The 20,120-nt window shown below is 38.8% G+C and overlaps 2 protein-coding genes across 3 annotated transcripts; one reads left to right on the top strand and one right to left on the bottom strand.

The window, feature by feature from the left end:
* Positions 1-1,960: 1,960 nt before the first annotated feature.
* Positions 1,961-14,071, bottom strand: ascc1 (activating signal cointegrator 1 complex subunit 1). Its single transcript, XM_066664647.1, has 10 exons — positions 13,973-14,071; positions 9,640-9,772; positions 9,440-9,539; positions 9,246-9,343; positions 8,790-8,968; positions 8,399-8,532; positions 7,627-7,746; positions 6,371-6,495; positions 4,925-4,998; positions 1,961-3,536 (listed from the first exon to the last, which is right to left on the bottom strand). Exons 2-10 carry the CDS (start codon positions 9,755-9,757, stop codon positions 3,420-3,422), a joined length of 1,065 nt encoding a protein of 354 aa, XP_066520744.1. The 5' UTR covers positions 9,758-9,772; positions 13,973-14,071; the 3' UTR covers positions 1,961-3,419.
* Positions 13,961-18,327, top strand: anapc16 (anaphase promoting complex subunit 16). Of its 2 annotated transcripts, none has more exons than XM_066664648.1 (5): positions 13,961-14,113; positions 15,253-15,292; positions 15,671-15,842; positions 17,596-17,670; positions 17,879-18,322. In XM_066664648.1, the coding sequence occupies exons 3-5, from the start codon at positions 15,701-15,703 to the stop codon at positions 17,986-17,988; spliced, it is 327 nt and encodes a 108-aa protein (XP_066520745.1). In that variant the 5' UTR covers positions 13,961-14,113; positions 15,253-15,292; positions 15,671-15,700; the 3' UTR covers positions 17,989-18,322. The 2 variants fall into 2 exon arrangements, with proteins under 2 accessions (XP_066520745.1, XP_066520746.1); XM_066664649.1 differs by lacking the exon at positions 13,961-14,113 and adding an exon at positions 14,141-14,322 and having other exon boundaries at positions 17,879-18,327.
* The last annotated feature ends 1,793 nt before the right edge of the window (positions 18,328-20,120 follow it).

Below are 20,120 nucleotides of genomic sequence, written 5' to 3'. Positions count from 1 at the left end.
CAGCACTAATGCTCCTGCTGGACCAGAGGGCCTGACGGGGCCCTTTCCAGGACTGATCACTGTTTCTAGACATTACTGCTGGTATTGATCCATTTAAATGGCTTAGCCCACATCTATATTTACTGTGTTTGTGCTGATCTCTGCACTCCTGTGTGGTCACTGCGTGCATGTACCTCTAATATGCCGACAGATTGACTATCAGACTGAATAAATATAAAGTTAGGCAGAGGGGATAGGTGAAGCGGTACAATATGTTACTGCTACTACATTATATAAGTGTACATTTTTCTGCACATAACATTATAATTATTTCTAGAATACTGAACAACTTCACACTTAGTTAGATGTGACAGAACAGAAGCTACTTCTTTATAGCTTTTTTTTAATGTGGCACTGGTGCATGGCATTTGTTCCAGGTTATAAAAAGAATAAAAAAAAACGTCTCATGTAGGAGTATAACAATACAGTGTAATATACTGTGTCATTCAAATGTCTTTCACTTCAGTGCACATAAGTACTGAATATTGTATTCAACACACTTAAATATCAAGGTAATTGTTTTAATAGAGACTATATGACACACATACATACACATTATATATATATGGCCTATTAGTCAGGTAGTTTAGAATCCTCAGCTACAGCACTCAGGTAACGCTCCTGATTCCTTCTGGCAAACAAGTAGAAACCTTAGACCTCCCAAACAGCAAAAGAAAAACATGTCATATCTCCTCCTACATGACACAACAACATAGAAGCTACAATATTAAACTTCAAACATGGAACAGGTAGGACCCAAGCCACCATTTGAGCAGAAGCACAGAAACACACTTTTGTTTTGTTCCGTTTGCAGCAGCACTAGTGACTAGGCCTGAAGCAAAGAGAGCTCATTAATCACAGCCTATTGGAGGAGACGCAAGATCAGAATGAATCCTCTTGGGGTGCATGCTCCAGCCTTGGGAGGAAGAGAGCTGACTAATTAACCAGAGAGAGAGAGAGAGAGAGAGAGAGAGAGAGAGACGGAAGGCAAACAGTTATTCGCGCAGCACACATGCCAAATGTCAGTTTAATATAGCTGTATATGAAAGATGATATTTTCATGATTCAGGCAGAAGCAAAGAGCAAGGAATAGAGCTAGATCTAAAACTTTAATTTAGAAAAGAATTGTGTTCCAGTCCCAGTAAGACAAAACAGGTTACAAAGATCCAGAAATATTGAGACTTCTCTTCTAGTGAATTGAGTAATATCCAATCCATTAAAATATATTGCCAAAAGAATTGGACTTTCTGACTCAGAGACTGGGGTCACGGTACTCAATTTCAAGGCCAGCAGAATAACTCCCCCTGCATGGATTAATGTAGGGTGACTAGACGTCCTCTTTTACCCGGACATGTCCCCTTTTTTAGACTTAAAAAATGTCCGGGCGGAATTTCACAAACGTCCGGGATTTTGTTTTTCTAGAGCTTACATAGAACTTCGAGAAGCGTTTCGTTCACAAACTAGTCCCGCCCTCCCCTACTCCGATTGGTTCGAGTGAGAAGGGGGCGTGGTGAATGAGCCTAAAATCTTCTGATTGGACGGTCTGACTGTAGAGCTACCGTTATTGGTCGATAACCTTCTCTGTAAACATTTAATTGGTCAGTCTGAACGTCAGTAGTCCTTGTTTACATCAGGCAAAGCTCAAGTACCTACCGTCATCTCGAGCAGCTGTGCCGAAACGTAAACGTAAGTTCTCGGATGAATTAAAAAAGAAATTCCCATGTTTTCCCATGTGTAATAAATGTGTAAAAGACCTAAAAGCACAGATAGGTTCAGCTAAGCATACAACGGAAGCGAAAAATAACATTTTGGGAACTGTCTTGCTTCTGTTCTACTTGTTGGCAATAGAGGAGGACCCAGAAATGTTTGACAGTGAGCTAGCATAATAATCTGTCTATAATGTAATGTACAAGAAGAAGAGAGAACGAGTGAGAGCACATAAAATATGAAATAGCACCTCCATGTCTTGATTTCACACTAGTACTACAGGCTTGTGTGAGTGAAGGGATGCAGTAAATAATGAAAGGAGTGAGTGTGTGTTCAGGGAATTTCATTTGAAGGTCATGTTGTCTTACCCTCCACCCTCTTACTATCCACTGCTTAAGTGAACCACACTACACATGCAATTGTGCACCAAATAATGAAAGAGTTCAAAAGCAAAGGGGCCTGATTAATGCAGGTGCTAAAACTTTTTGCAACATCGAATTTATATCCCCCTACATTATAAAGGGCTGGAAAAAAGCTCATTAAACCAAACCAGAAACATCAAAAAAAGTTGAGCTGATTTAGCAGAACAGTACCCTATAATAAGCCTCTAGACTCCATTGGCTATAGGATAATATTACTCTGTGCAGACACAAGAGTGCCATTACAGCAGCAATTCTCTCTTTATGGATGGAGAAACTCTGAATGAAATTATTCCCATTTTACACACAGTGAACATGATGAGCTATGAAATCAGCTCTTGCCCTATATCATAGAGTCAGTTAAGGTACAGCATCTATCTCTATACTTACAGTTCATTTCTCTGCTTAAATTTTACAAGGATTTCCACGGTCGTTCTAAGCTCTATGAAGCCCCCTGGTGGTCATTAACTTACTTCACTCATATGTGACTGTTTTGGCCTCCATTTCCATTGAGAAAATACATAGAACATGGGCATGAATAGCATTAATAGAAATACCCAATTAAATGATTAAAAGCTCTGAAAACCTGTTTTTCAAAAGTCATGCTGTGAAAGGACTGCAGAATAGAATACAGACTTAAATACATCTAATCAAATTATGTTTTGCTGATTTCCCAAGTGAAAAAAATACTGTAACAATATTTCCAGAATGCACGTCTGTGCAAATAACGAATAGGTAGCATTTATAAGCTATACTGGACTTACAGGAACATAATAAAACATACGACAATATGGCAAGGCATGATTCTTATCACCACAGCTGTGAACAATTCTGACTAAGTAAGTATCTTTAGAATTAAGCGTGTCACATCACATTTCTGTTCCATCTGGCACTGGGTGTTTATTGGCAGATGCTTGTAAACTGAAATACAAATTCATTAATTCACTCATGTTCTGTTATCACTTATTCCTGTTCAGTGTCGCATGGGGACCAGTGCCATCGGAATCACTGGACACACTATGAGCAGTTTGTATAGCTAATTCACCTACTAACGTGCTTTTGGATTGTGAGAGGAAACACAATCAGGTGGACTCAGATGGACACTGGAGTTTACTCTCTCTTACTCGTGCTTGCTTTCCAGGCTCTCAAAACCCACAATGGTGAGAAATTAACATCATAACAAACAAGCCCAATATGAATTTATATTATTCCAGAATTCTGGCTTTGTTTTTATGTGTGTACGGAAGCAGCAAATCAGGTGAAGGTGACATGTCCAGCTGAACAGTAGTATCCTGTAGAATCGGTGGAAAATCTCTGAGATAAGTGCACTGAGTCCAACTCACACGCTCCAAAATAAAACTCCCCAAATTTCTGAGAGAGAGAGAGAGAGAGAGAGATGATATAGCATTAAATCACAAACAGACTAAGGTAACATACACAACTTTAAAGGATAAATACTGAACAGACTGTAAGTGCAAAATTCTCAGAGCAAAAATAGTTTGTCAGTTTCATTGCACTGTACACATTTGTTATATACTGTATACACAGATATATAGAGCTGTCAATAAACAACTTGCAACTCTGTTATAGCCAGCAGGGGGCATTAGGTGCAAATGTACATAAAGTGCACTCTACAGAGGTGTTTATTTTGTTATTATTTTATGTTTTATAAAATGGAAAATAAATGGCAGGTTGGAAAGGTTATCTTCGGGTTTTAATCATCAGCATACATATAGATCACCAACAAGATTTTAGTCAGCACCATCTGAGTTATTATATTCCTTTATGAGCACCACATTCAGGGTAAGTTTTTAAATGTTGTGGTGAGAGCAAAACATCAGCTTGTTAGTACACACAGTCTAACCAAATGGTCACTCTCATTAAATGTAGTTTATAGTGTATATTATACGCTCAGACGCTGTGTAAAAAAATTAATTTATAGCAACAGAAATTTCCTTATTACCTAATTCCAAAGGTAAATCCATCGAAGGCCCTAGTGTTTAATAAAGGGATCATTTTAGGGTTTTTTTTTTATCCTTTTATCTCTCACAAGGACCTGCGTCACTAGTATGTTACACAAGTGGCCAAAATTGACAGGATTGACAAAGGAACAGTCAATACTTATGTTCACTTGATCCCTTACCCAGCCAAGGTGCGAAGCTGCAAAAAACTTAACGTGCGAAAGATTAATGGAATGATTTTTAAGATGGAGGGGAAAATGGCAAGCCCTCTGCAAAAAAATTGGCAGATTACTAGGACTACTACCATATTATAAATTGATATTCATTCATTCATTGTCTGTAACCGCTTGTTCATGGTCGCAGTGGATCCGGAGCCTACCCGGAATCACTAGGCACAACCCTGGAGGGGGCACCAGTCCTTCAAAGGGCGACACACACTCACATCTACGCACACTTTTTGAGTCATCAATCCACCTACCAATATGTGTTTTTATTTTTGGACCGTGAGAGGAAACAGGAGTATCTGGAGGAAACCCATGCAGACACTGGGAGAACACACCAAACTCCTCACAGACAGTCACCTGGAGCAGGACGCTAGAGGAGAACACACAACCTCCAGGTCCCTGGAGCTGTGTGACTGCGACACATACCATTATGTCAAATAAACAGCAGCAGGTAATCTATCATGTTTAGATTCTAATGCTTAGACCTGTAGAACTCTTCAAAATGTGCATTAACAGTAAGCAGTTTGCAACATATTTTATTAGTTAGACGAAAGGTGCACTTCTCAGATCTCACCTGCAAAACATTTCTGGCATCAAAAGCTTCTCTATCTTTCATATTCTGCTTTGCTGGGCCTCCTTTATCCTCCACTGAGAAACAGAAAAAGCATCATACATCAGAGCAAAAAGAAACCCATTCTTCCATAGCACAGCACATTTTACATTGCTCCATATTCGAATAAAACAAGTACATTCTGTTTGTGTCTAATGTGTGACACTGAAAATGCAGAAGGCATGGAAAGGTGAATGGATAACGGGTTATTCAGCTCGCTCTGAAAACAGCACTGTTTCTCCTTAATGTCAACACAAATGCAGCCACCACCACCACAACAAATGAACAAAACAAGCTTCTTATTGAGACGTTCTATGCTGCAGCCGGTAAACATGACCTAGCTCCCTTTAAAAAGCAGCACTGATGTTAGTGCGCTACTGCAATGCTGGCCACTTTCCACTCTCAGCAGCTCAATGAATTCTTTGTTACCAGAGCTGAAAAACACCCTGCACAGCTCACAAAAACACTCACTAACACTCACACACTCAGCAAGCCAGCAGAGCCAGACAGGATTGCAGGCAAGGGCTTAGCCTCACCACTGCAGCGAGTGACACAATCGTATTTTAAAGAATGTGGCTTTGCTATCACTGCAGGTCACATCTTCACTGTGGCATCTGGATGATGGTTATTAGATTTAAGACTGCTGATAGACTTTAAGTGTAATATGGGGTCATATATACGACATTTGATTCTTTGTTTAACTATTGGTTTCATTACATTTGCTAGAAAGGCAAATAATAATAATAATCCTATAAAAGAATCAAAATAATTCAAGACATTCATGTCATTTTACACCACATCGTATTTCTGATCCAATCAAATCAAAGTGGGTGTGTGAGGCCCATTCTATGAGATTAGGTGGTGTGATTTACAAAACATGTTGTGCAAGGCAGACTCTTTGGCAGTAAAAAGGAACACAATGTCCATCCACACTGACCCTGCACATCTATTATCAGCTACTTGTGAAAATAAAGTGGCAAACTCCAGCTACATCTAGGTCTCTTCTCCACTCCACTCCACTAAACTTGCTACCTGGAACCAACAATAATCTTTTGGCTTATAAGAACAAAGTCCATTTACATATGTAGTGCAAAACATATTTGGACATTTGTTCTACATATAAAAATGTATGGTTTAATGAGACTAAAAGTCAAACCAAGTCACATTAAACAGACCATTCTGATAGACCAATTTTAGTCTTTTAGAAACAGCATGATAAAAATAACACTGCATGTTTAATGAAAAAGTATAAAGACTTTATAAAAATAAATTACATTTGTAGGTGATTCATGCAATTAGGAGTTATGGGGATCATAATAAGTACAAGTGCAATATCTCTCTCTGCTTTACCATCAGTGCCACAAAGGCTATGAGGCACACGGAGTTAATGTGCTGACTGAATAGACATACCAGAGGGATCCTTTCTGAACAGTGTGTTCATGACTGTGGCATGAAGCTTCACTCGGTCCCACTCCTTCACCATTAGTCCCGCTGATACAAAACACTCCACCAGCCTGTCTGCAATCTCCTGCAATCTGCAAGTCCACACACATGCAAACAGGAACACAGCAATCAGTTTTATCTTGTATGATCAAGACAATAATATACAGAGCAAATTATACACACAGTGATGATATACAGTAAAATGAGAAGTTGGGAAAAATGGAATAATGTACATAAAATACAGAATGCAATGATGTGCAAATAAATTCAACCATAAATATAACTGATAAAATGAAAAACACGTCTCATTTTAAATATTTCATAGATTGAAACTGAGACATTTTAAATTTGATGCGAGCAACACATTATAATTTAGATGAGACAGGTCAACAAAAGTCTGGTGGTGCAGCAGGTAGTGTCGCAGTCACACAGCTCCAGGGGCCTGGAGGTTGTGGGTTCGATTCCTGCTCCAGGTGACTGTCTGTGAGGGGTTGGTGTGTTCTCCCTGTGTCTGCGTGGGTTTCCTCCGGGTGCTCCGGTTTCCTCCCACAGTCCAAAAACACACGTTGGTAGGTGGATTGGCGACTCAAAAGTGTCTGTAGGTGTGAGTGTGTTGCCCTGTGAAGGACTGGCGCCCCCTCCAGGGTGTATTCCCGCCTTCCGCCCAATGATTCCAAGCAGGCTCTGGACCCACCGCGACCCTGAACTGGATAAGTGGTTACAGATAATGAATGTTCTTTGTAACTATGTAAATTTTGGAGGTGAGCAAATTTTGATCTTCATGCTATAAGGTGGTACTGAATTAAAGACTCAATAAAGATTCTATATTGGAAATCACTACATGGGGCTCCTCCCAAAACCACTGTCTGTGAATGCAGTATTTGCTGCAAGTTAAAACTAACAAAAGCAAAGAAAAAACATTTAAACACGCTGCAATAATGTCTTAAATAAGCTTAAGCACAGTCTTTTTGGGCCCGAGCTCATTTAATATGGACTGAAGTAACTGATGTGAACTGAGTTCAGTTTGTTCTGCTATATCAAAAAATACAAGTATAACTAGTAATTCTCCCAAAAAAATTTAATAAAATGACCACACTGTTCTTTCCCTTTCCCTGCATTGCCTAAAACAATACAAGCAGCACCTGCCTCCAGAGTGAGTGTATAGTGAGTGTATTATGTTGTGTATATGTTAAAGCTTTACTTGTCAGTAAAAATGTCCTTACTTTTCAGAGCCGTCCTGAACGCTGACCTTGGCATACAAGACATCCACCATGGAAGGATCATCATTCATGTACTCAATCTCTTTTACCTCCAGAGCTAAAGGCTTCCCTTCCGTTATATCCCTGAACAGACATAGCACAAAATAAGACCAGGTGATTAAAAACTGGAACATAATTTAGGGCGCCTCTATTTCTGATACAGGCAATCAGCATTCAGAGAGCTTGCACTGTAGGAATGAGGAAGCACTCCCAATAGAATGAAACACTTTAGAGCAGCCAGCCATTCATGGTGGCCTACAGGTTAGGGAACAGGTCTGTGAACTGGAAGGAAACCTGGGGAAATTGACTGAAGGAACAGCATTGTCCTCCTGCTTCAATCCATTGCTGAGTTGCCCTTGAGCACGGCACTTAACCCTCAATCTCTCTGTGGCCACAGGGGACGGCTGCCTGATGCTCTGGGTGTGTGTTCACTGCCCCAAGTGAGAGCATGTGTGTGTGTGTGTGTTTACTGTCACGGATAGTTTGATTGAGGACATATTTTGTTGTACACTGTAAGCAATGTAAACCACTGACGTAATTCAGTATGTTTTTTGTAGATGGAAAAATTAAACCATACGTCACGATCTCAGTAGGCAGAGAGATTAAAGAATAGTTTGATCCATCTTTTTTTACTAGTTGTCTATATTCCACAATATGATTCATTTCACAGTTGACAGTGTAACTTTATACACAGCTAAAGTAATTAGCGCATACTTAACCAGACTGTGCCACACACCTCATAAAACCGTGACACTGCTGCAGTAGTTCACATGCTTTCATCACTTCCTGTTCATTCAGCAGGGCAAGGGTTCCTATGGTGAGGTGCAGTTTAGATGGATTCTGAAAGATACTTTCATCTATTCCCATATCCTGCAGAGAAAACAGAAATGGACTTGCTGAAAAAGAAAAACATCACCGATGTTTTATAACTTCTCTCACACATACAGTCACAATGGTGATCATAAGGAACATGCCGTGGGCGGACGTGGCCTAATGGTTATAGAAGAGAGCTTAGGACTGAAAGATTGTTGGTTCCCGGGTGCCAGGGATGACTGCCCGCAACTCTGGGTGTGTCACTAGTGTGGGTGTTCACTGTTGGTGATCTAAAAATATATCTGTATGTCCACCTGAGAACAGTGCTCCAGTACATCCTCCTTAAAGTGTTGGAACCCTTCTTGAACCTGAGGGTGGTTTAGAGCAAAGGACAGAAAATGGGTGAATGGCTGTTTCCTGCGGAAGCTCTCTATCAAAACCTCAACACGAGTAACAGCTGATGCTACTGCAGACTTCTGAGGGCCAGAGATCACTGCAAAACCACAATTAAAAAAAACAACAAAACAGATGCACATCCGTTAGTACATACAGAACACCCTGTACAAACCACTAACCGAATTTACATCACCACACGACAACACACCTTCAAAACATAGCCACACTGTTCTGTACATGCCAATGTGGAAAAAAATAATGAGCAATGAAAACATGCGAATAACAGATGCATTTCTCTATGCCACATCCTTTTGTTATAAACCTAAAAATTTTAAAAATATTTGTGTCTACAGGTATTTCATAGAATATCTGACCTATCTGTCCTTCCACTCCTTGTTTGGGAATGCTGATTGAAGTTCTGGTTTCTGACTCCAGTCGTTTACGTGTCTCCCCTTTCTTTCCAATGATGTACCTTTGAAAAAAGGAAAGATCTCATGTAATTTTACAATACAGCAATCATTATGATACGTTACGTACAAATGAAAGTCATGACTATAAATGTATTCACTTGTAAAGAACACTTGGGACATCTATGGCACAGCGAAAGCCCTTGTCAGTGTGTTCAATGTTAATAGCGTCACAAGGTTCGTCCATGCATTGGTCAGTGTCTGTAAAACCAGAAAAATCGGGATTAAGGCGAATGATGAGAAGCAATTTTGTGCAGAGACTAATGATTTAGTTTTTCACTTTGGCGACTTTTTAGCAAACCTGGTCCAGAGTATAAGACGTCCTCCTCCTCTTCATCTTCATAATGTTCCTCTTTCACAGGATTTTTCCTGTAAATTCTCCCATTGATATTAATAAGTGCAGGTCGCAAAATGTCCATAATGGTGTAGATCACCTCAAAAATAAAGAAGATTAACACACATTTATATAAGTAGACAATCTCAATGACTCAGAGCACAAATACTGGATCCACATGGATAGTACACCGAGGCCTAAAATACCTCTAATATATTAAGTAAACTCTGGGAGGGCTTGCCCATCAAAGAGCATGACCACAATCATGTTTCTATCATATTTTTCATCTTTGATCTGTCGCACTTCAGGGTTTCTGATCATCAAACTAGTTTAAACATTAAATAAGGATAGCCCAAGTAAATCTAAAATTGTGTTTTTAAATAATGGTTTTATTTACTGGCCACACGTGAAAAACCTTTGCCCCTTAACCACAAAATTAACCAGTTTGATTCTCCGAACCACAATGAGAGATTTTTTTTTTCAAGAGCACATCTTTGACCTGAACAAGTGCTGATGTATAAAAACAAAAAGTCATCATCCAGCATTTGCCAAAACCCTTTAGATTATCTCAAGACTTTTGTAAATATTCTGTGTATTGATGAGTCATTTTGGAAGGGTCCGATTACATCTGTCGTGAAGCTAGCACTGCATTCCTCAATAAGAACATAACACCAAAAGTCAAAAGCTTTGTTGGAAGTGCTTTAGCTCTGGCACTGCTTTGATTAGATTTATGATTTTGATTTGATTTAGACCTGTGATTCTGGGCAAGTTAGGGCTGTTTATGCTTGTATTTATTTGCAACTATTACTGGCCCATAACAATTTGCTGTCTATTTTTTTATGGAGTTTAATTTCTTATAATAACAATAATAATTAACGTATATGGCACTCTTAAAACGAGTTTAAAAAGCGCTTTGCAAATGAATATATTACAGTGAGATAAAACAAAATAGCCAAAAGAAATTTAAATGATAAACATCTGAATAAGATACAGAGTAAAATCAAACAAGCTAGAGTAAAACAATACTACAAATAAAGTAGAATGAGATACAGCAAGTAATGTAACTTTAGTTATTTTTTTATATTCTGCATTTTTTTAAAGTTATTTTAAACAAGTGACTGTTAATGTTCTTTAATTCTTCTTTAATTTTCATGTTTTTAATCTTTTGGTTATAGACTGATATGGACTATTTTAGCACGTGATGTCACCAATGTGCGCTCTCTCCGCAGATTTTATAGCCAGGCGTGGGTCATTCATCATCTTTAATCGCTTATCCAGTTCAGTGTTGCAATGGGTCCATAGCCCACCCTGAATCACTGGCACAAGTGGCACACTCACTAGGGGCAATTTTGAGTCGCCAATCCACCTACCAACGTGTGTTTTTGGACCGTGGGAGAAAACCAGAGCACCCGGAGGAAACCCATGCAGACACAGGAAGAACACACCAAACACCTCACAGTCAGTCACCCGGAGCAGGACTTAAAAACACAACCTCCAGGTCTGACTATGACACCTGCTACACCACCATGCTGCCCACATGCATGGGTTAAACCTTGCTTAAATATATGCAAATTTTCACACAATTATTTCTTTATAAATCTAAGGTTTTGCGTGAGATGTTACACATGCACATTTCAGACCCGTTTTTGTGCCATTTATACCATTTATGAATGAGGCCCCTGGTCATAACTGATGGACCCATACATTCTGCTCTCCATCAGAAAACTCTGAAGGAAAATATCTGCCCATCAGTTCATGACCTATAGCTCAACAGAGTCATGTTATGGAGCAGGACAAAAATCTGAAGTATGAAAGTCAGAACGGTTCAACAGAAACTAAATGAAGGTTCTGGGGTAATGGAATCAAAGTTCTGACAATCACTTTGAGACCTCAGACAGGCATTTCCTACTCGAAAACCCTCTAATGTAGCCAAATTAAAATAACTCTGCAAAGAACAGTGGGCAAAATTTCCTGCCATAACAATTGCCATTGTTACTGACAAAAATATACTTACTTTAACTAAGCAAATAGGTAAGAGCCTACCATTGGATAATTTTTGCATGGGTGATTATGTTTCAGCAGGCAACAAGTTAGTTAACCCTAACTGATGCAGTGAACAGCTTCTCATTTTTTAGACAACCATGTCGAGAGAAACATCCTGCGGTCGTGGAAAACATGCTAATCTGTTTCAGAATGGTCAAATTACTGGCACATCTAAGAAGACTGCTGAAACAACTAAAATCGTTAAGAACTGTCTAATGCATTAAAAAGTGGAAGAACAGTGGGAAAACATTATCTTCGAGGAAGGAACGTGGTCAGTAAAAAATCTTGAATGATAGTGATCAGCGATTACTGAAACATTTGGTGAAATCAAATCATAGAAAAACAACAGAAAAACTCAGGGATATGTTGGATAGTGAAAGTAAGAGAATTTCCACATGCACAATGCAAAGGGAACTAAGAGGATTGGGAATAAATAACTGTGTAGCCTTAAGAAAACCAGGCACCTTGAGACTAATTGACAATAACAGCTTAAATTTGCTAGGGACAAAGATTGGTCTCTGGAGCAATGGAAGAAGGTCATGTGGTCTGATGACTCCAGATTTACCCTATTCCAGTGTGATGGGCACAAAAGACAAGAAATGAGGCGGCTGAAGTGACGCACCCATCATGCCTAGGGCCTACCGTACAAGCCTGTGGGGGCAGTGCTATGATCTGGGGCTGCTGCAGTTGGTCAGGTCTAGGTTTAGCAACATTATGTGCTCAGAGAATGAGGTCAACTGACTACCTGAATATCCTGAACGACCAGGTTACACCATCAATGGATTTTTTCTTCCCTGATAGCACAGGCATATTCCAAGATCACAATGGCAGGATTCATCGTGCTCAAATTGTGAAAGAGTGGTTCAGGGAGCATGAGATATCATTCTCACACATGGATTGGCCACCACAGAGTTCAGACCTGAACCCCATTGAGAATCTTTGGAATGTGCTGGAGAAGACTTTGTGCAGTGGTCCAAATCTCCCATCATCAATACAAGACCTTGGGGAAAAATGTATACTCTTATAACTCTGGACAGAAATAAATGTTGTGATATTGCAATTGCAAAAGCTTTCGGAAACGATGCATATACATGCCGTAATCAAAGCCCAGACAGCAAGCATAAATCGGTCCACTGGCACACCACTGACTGTAGACCACTGCTGGTTCACCATTGGACCACTCAGATTACTGTCCTGTACAGGATATAACTCATTTATAATCTTCTCAAACAGACTTTACATTCACAGAGACTTTTATTCTGGAAAACAAACTAATGCAAATATTACCAACAGCTATGAGAGATATAATAATGAGTATAAGCCTGATATAAAATGATTTATGCTAAAAATGTTGACACTGTGCTGGATTAAAATGATTTACTAATCTTATTTATAAACAATAACAAAAGAAACTAATGAATGGGGAAAAAATGTAAATTTGACTGTGAATGGAAAAGTGCTCAAATGTGTAATTTTGTTTAAAATTCTGTTTAATTCACAGCTGTCCGCCCAGAAAACGCTGTGAAAAACAGTAGTGGACCTCCAACTTTGCCCTCAGTAGAACAACAGTGGTCCGCCGTCTCCTTGCTAACAGGGAGCTAAAGACGGTCCAACGAAATATTAGTGTGTGGCCTTTTTCTGACCAGATAGTGTGTACCGTACCATAGTTTTCATAGAAGTAGCTTTTTAAGCCGAGAATGTACTGTATACCATATAGCCAAAAGTTTGTGGACAACTGCGCATCCAACATTTCTTCTAAAGTTATTGCATTATTAGGGAGGGAGGTTGTCACCCTTTGCTGCAGTAACAGTGCCCAATCCATTGATTATTATTATTATTATTATAATCCTCTGGGAAGGCTTTAGATACTGTATATGTTTGAAGATTGCTGCGAGGATCTGTTGGATTATTAGCTCTGGGTGACACACTTTTTTGTCTCCTCTTGGACACTCTTAGCCTTTGGCATACAATGAATAAATTAATTAGTCGTTGTGTATTCAAGAACCTTGGTTTCTTCCAACTCTGTGGTTTTCCTACAACAAACGTTTACGGATTTACAGAAAAAAAAGAGGTTACTGCTGTTCTATTTAAGGTGGAACTGATAGTTATTATAAAAGAATCCGTTTTCTGTTTCGACAACACCAAGTTATCTGTTTATTATTATTTATTTAATATACCTTAAGGAGAGCTGAGGTTAAGCTGACTTCATGAAAACTGTTATTTAAGAAACATTACAAACGTAACACCGGTTAAATACCTTCAGCCGGTTCAGAACTACCGTTTCCTCCTGACTGGCGGATGTCCTCCGCTGTGGTAGATGGCGCTGAGCGGCTGCTTTTAAACACAATAGTGATAGCTGAAAACACTTGAAATAACACATCAGCTCCCGGCTAAAAAGGTAACCTTATATTTTTATACTGCTACTTATTTACGATAATTGCTTACTTGTTGTCTGTGGGTGTTTAGTGTTTCATGTTCCTATAAACAGAGATTGAGCGATTATAACAGGCTAGGGTTAGGGTTACGTACAAATCAATGTAGTGATAGCTAGCTAACCAGGATAGCTTTAGCTTGTCACATAAACATCAGTTTGTAACACTGAGATTGGTAAGGAAACGTTTTTTCTTTGTCACAGCCCGCTGTTTATTTATTTATTTATTTTTCAGATTTACGTGTACATTTTTCCCATATATCGCGTTATTTACAAACTATACTTCTCGTAAAGGTGCCTGTAAATGGCAAAAATGAAACCAGCAGCAACAAATTCTATCCTGGTAAAATCGAATTTGTACCTTTTTAACATGCCCACTGATGCTGAGTCTATGATGGAAGACGTGTCATGCATGAAATGGGCGTTCAATTTGTTTAGTGAAAAGTGTAGTGAAAGCCAGGGTTTCATACGTCATAAACCCAAGGAAACAATCTTGTCAACTTGTGGGATGAAGTTTTTAGCTGAAGGGGTTGGTGGAAACAGAGGTGGGGATTGATTGCATATTCAAAAAAGTCAAAACTTTACTGTAGGTGAAGTTGTAGCTTTATAGCTAAGCAATTTAAATGAGTTTACTTTTTAAAAATAAACTTTTAAACATGCAATTCTGATTAAGTTATTTGAGATTTTAAGGCATCAGTCAATAAACCAAGTAGGAATATAATTGCTAAATTTAGCTACTGCACTTTTAAGGGATAATTCCACTGTAATTATGTCTCTATTTATTCTGTAGATATCACAAACTCAGGGTCCTATCATCACCACTGTTAAGAGTGTGTCTTAAGTGACCTTGAATGTCCAAATATTGAATTATATGGGAATTAAGAAGAAATGTCCCCTTTGTTAATACAGGCCTACAGTTTTCTCAAAAAGATTATACAATCCTCATAGAAAAGGATTGCCATTAGAGCAGTTGATCACAAACCTAAGGTCACCACGCTCAGTGCTAGGGTTGGGTTAGATTGAAGTGGCGTTTGCTATCCAGAACTAATTATCTAATATCAGCACCTGACCCCATGTAATGCCTTTGTTGTCATTGGCCATTGCAGTGAACTCGCGCACCTGGACCATCCTCGGGAGCAGATAGGGGTAAGTTGCCTTGCACAAGAGCAACACAGTTTTTCGTGTTATGGGAGTAGAGTGCACTGCTCCTACAATTTCCCCAAACTCATTTTTTCCTGCCAGTCAATGAGAACAAATTGAAGACTTTCCTGTCCTAGTCCCACTTCAGAAACCATTAGGCCACAATTATCCACCAGTACTCCTGTGGCTGAATGAAATCAACTCCAAACTGCAGGGTTCCAACATGTAGTGCAAAGCTTTTCCAGACAAGATAAGGATGGCACACCAACAAAAGGACTTATTGGGGGGAAAAAAGAAATTATAGATGAATCGATGTCTGCAAATGTATAGAAAATTGTTTAACTGACTAGCTAATGGCTTTTGTTTTTCCTCCTTTGTTTAAAGTTCTTCGTTGTGAACTCACCTCCAAGCTGAATGGCTGCATCGTCTTCGTCCTCCTCAGCGGGGGGTGTGAGTGGCAGCTCAGTTACTGGATCTGGCTTCAGCGCTTCTGAGCTTATTCCTCCAAGAAAAGTTCTATACACATACCCCAAAGGAGCCGGAGAGATGATGGAAGGTCAATCAACTTGCACCTCTTGCATTTTTTTTGTTTTATTTTTAATCAGGAAACTGAGAAACAAAACCACCTCAGGATGTACTTGTCTTCTAGTCTCTTAGTTAAACTGGCAAATGTTAGTTTTTACCTTAGGTGGAAAGAGGAATCTGGAACCATCCCCATGTAATTTTAGTGAAGTAACTTGTGTAAAATTCCTAGGAATGCCAATATTGCATGATAATAGCACTCTTAAGCTCATCATGTAGTGCTCTGCCACACACAGGGAAGGTAGCAACAACACAAGTTCTTAAAAGACTAATAGGCATGGAGGGGCCTGAGAGAATGGAACTATTTTATGGAATTTAATTAAACATTGTTATTTTGCACTCTGTGCGGCACGGTGGTGCAGCAGGTAGTGTCGCAGTCACACAGCTCCAGGGACCTGGAGGTTGTGGGTTTGATTCCCGGTTTCCTCCGGGTGCTCCGGTTTCCTCCCACAGTCCAAAAACACACGTTGGTAGGTGGATTGGCGACTCAAAAGTGTCCATAGATGTGAGTGTGTGTGTTGCCCTGTGAAGGACTGGCGCCCCCTCCAGGGCGTATTCCCGCCTTGCGCCCAATGATTCCAGGTAAGCTCTGGACCCACCGCGACCCTGAACTGGATAAGCGCTTACAGATAATGAATGAATGAATTTTGCATTCTTTATTTTAAGACCTAAAAATAAACAGTGATAATATGTTTATATTCGCAATAATACACTCTACATCTATAGTATATAATGATATCTGCACTTGTGTACTGATCTTCAGTGCAAATATCTCATGTTTTAGCGCTTCTATGTTATTTGCAACACACGCATAGGAAATGCAGCAGAACAGAACAAATTGAACTTAAACCCAAAATAGAATTGGGAACAAAACATAACAGATTAAAATGGAATAGCAGAAGTTCTCATTTCTGATGGATGTGTATCTGTACAATGATAGTTAGATATTTTAATCATAATTTTCTTGACAAGCAGATATATGACATGAAATAATACTTACAATAAAGTCCAAATCCAATACAATTTTGATAAACTGCATTGAAACAATAATTAAATCTTTTTGCATCTGAAGGTAGTATTCAGGATATATTTGCAGTAAGTTTATCAATTATGAATTTATCTTAAAATAAATGATGAATATATCTGCCGCATAACAAATAATTATTACAAGGTCTATGCTGAATAAACAGTCACAGTCCTCTTGTTATTTACTCTGTAGTGTGTCCATTGTCTGGGTCATTTATCCAAATTGGGATGTGTGTTTCCACCAGCCTGCACTGTGCTTTTGCATCCCCGCAGTCTGATAGCTCCTGCCAGCTTTTTGGTCTCCACAAAGCACAGAAGCCATTAATGAGGGTTTACAACCCATCTGTCCCCTAGACCCTTTTCGGCACCTCATTCACCCTGTGCTCCAATTATAACATGTTTGGGTAAACACATAAATAACACTGCAGATAGAAAAGTCGTGAATGATCTCAATTTTTTTGGATGTTGTCAGATCTTTATGGAGAGTAATCTGTACATGTACCTAAACTGTTCGACCTGTCACAGTTTTCTGTCTGATTACTGCGCCAAGTGGCAGTTGAATGTTATATTATCCTTCCACCCTTTTATTCTCTGATAATTAAGCTAATTTCAAACAAAATCATCCTTCTATGTCCCCAAACATAAATCACAGGATTAACACACATTTACAACTTCATAAAGTTTTGTTCTTTGTTTTTTAGATGGCTCTGACAGATTTTTATGTGAATCAGTATTCAGTTACCAAGTGGCATCAACTCTAAAACAAGTGAAGCATGGTAAGAACAATTTGTCAGAATTGTTTTCCATTTAAAAGAAAAAAAAAACATGAAAACTGTGAGCATTTTATCATTGCCATTTTTTTATGTTGCAAATTTCACATTTCACACTTACATGTTGCTTATACACCTAATCAGAATTGTATTAAACAGCTTTGTAGATATAAGCACCGTTATGAATGCTAAACTGTGGTCTTTTGTGTCTCAGATCAGCAAGTATCTCGAATGGAGAAGTTGGCCAGCCTGGTTGAGGAGCTGGAGGCAGACGAGTGGAAATATAAACCAATTGAACAGTTACTTGGCTTCACGACTTCATAACTATAAAATCTTATAGCTATTATCAATAGATATTTTCACACTTTTTTAAGTTTGACATAATTTATGTAGCAATACATTACACAGATTATACATTGGTTTAATATTTCCATTGTTTAAGTATACATATACTAATGTAAATATACTAAAAGACAACTTTACAGGTCATACCACTTAGGATTTCTAGAATTGTGCCCATAAACTGAATTTATATTGTACATACAGAAATAAAGTACAAAGTTTTAACTTGTGGGTCCATGCTTGTATATGATAGTATATTATCAAAGAGTCTGAAACGGATATTAAATAAATAAATAAATCTATGTTGTCCAGGGATAGGAAATGCTTTGGTCATTGTATAGTTACTGTCCTTGTGCTTTATATGAGTATTATTGAAAAAGGAGTGCTAGTACATTTACTCAGTTTCTGTAACGTTTCAGTGTGTTCTGTGTAGAATACGTACATTACCAATTTTCCATACTTTAGTTTAATCGACATGGGGGGGTTAACATGGGATTTACTTTGTTAATTCATCCGAGAACTTACATTTACGTTTCGGCATAGCTGCTCGAGATGAGGGTAGGTACATGAGCTTTGCCTGACGTAAACAAGGACTACTGACGTACAGACTGACCAATTAAATGGTTATAGAGAAGGTTATCGACCAATAACAGTAGCGCTACAGTCAGACCGTCCAATCAGAAGATTTTAAGCTACTTCACCACGCCCCCTTCTCACTCAAGCGAACCAATCGGAGTAGGGGAGGGCGGGACTAGTTTGTGAATGAAACGCTTCTCGAAATTCCATGTAAACTCTAGAAAAACAAAATCCCGGACATTTTTTAAAGTCTAAAATAGAGGATATGTCCGGGTAAAAGAAGACGTCTGGTCACCTTAGTTTATATGTATGTACATCTTGCCCTTCTGATATTTATGTCTGTTTCAAAGCTCCAGAAAGAAGTGTGGTTGAAAGATCTGCATTTTATTCATCAATACAAAATTTATTACAACTATTTGTTAAACTGCAATACTCCTTAGTTTATACCTTTTCACTTTAGCAAGACTTAGAAACCCTTTTCAGAACATAGTACATTCTTCCTTCGTTTAACTAAATGCAGTATGTTGGTCAGTCTTTGATAGACATTTTGCACTAAGCCGCGTTCCAAAAAAAAAAGCTGTTTGTTTTTGTCTTCAGTCAATTGTACAGTCTCCAGCGCCCAGCTCTGTGCGGACGGACGACAGAAAGCTTGGGCTTTGTTTTTCCACACGCCTGCATAGTTACTATTAATTTTAGTGCTGTGTACTGTAAGTCTCTCCTCCCCCTCAGAGAGAGAGAGAGAACAGCGACTGAAGAAACGAGAACACAAATCACAGTAGGGGGTGAAGGGAGATGGTAAATACAACCCACATTCTTTGTTTTGCTGAACATTGTGACATATATAAGTCACAGCAGATGATTCTGTTAACAACAAGCTGCCCACACATTCAACCATAGCCCTGCTGCCACTGTGGAAGAACTTTACACCTAAAAAAAAAACAATCATTCAAATACAAAAATCCAAATGTAGACTGTTTTGGTGTGAGAGTTCGGGTATTTTCTGTTTCAGAAGAGAACACATTGTTTACATGCCTCTGCCCACTGAGTCTTGGCATGCGTGCTTTCTGGGACGGCCTACTCCGATGGATGTTTACATCTGAATGAAAAGCAGGCTGAACGTACAGAATGTACTGTTCCAGTCACGGAGAGATTGTCCACTTTGTGATCTAACAAAAGGGCGTCACCAACCCAACAAAGTAAGCTCCTGGGTCCTAAAGAAACCCACTACTGAAAATGAGTTTCTTTATGTCTGGGTTACAACAGGTTTTTAATTTTACCTGCTTTTTAAAAGTCTTACGAAAAAAACGAGGTGAACTAATGCCATTTTTATTACTATAACTGAATGAGTTGATTTTTTTTTTTCTGAAAATGTCATCCCTGTCTAAAAACAAGTTAAAATAGCAGATTTAGTCCAGGAATAGGCTTCATCTGTTGGCTGTTTATCTTTTGAGCAAGTGAAAATCAGAAGTACAATATTTACAATATGTTAACCTGTGGCACACCGTATGATATGTGCTTGTACAAAGTACAGGTCCCGT

Source organism: Hoplias malabaricus, chromosome 3, assembly GCF_029633855.1.
Source record: "Hoplias malabaricus isolate fHopMal1 chromosome 3, fHopMal1.hap1, whole genome shotgun sequence".
Classification (NCBI taxonomy): Eukaryota; Metazoa; Chordata; class Actinopteri; order Characiformes; family Erythrinidae; genus Hoplias; species Hoplias malabaricus.
This window is presented reverse-complemented; position numbering and strand designations above follow the sequence as displayed.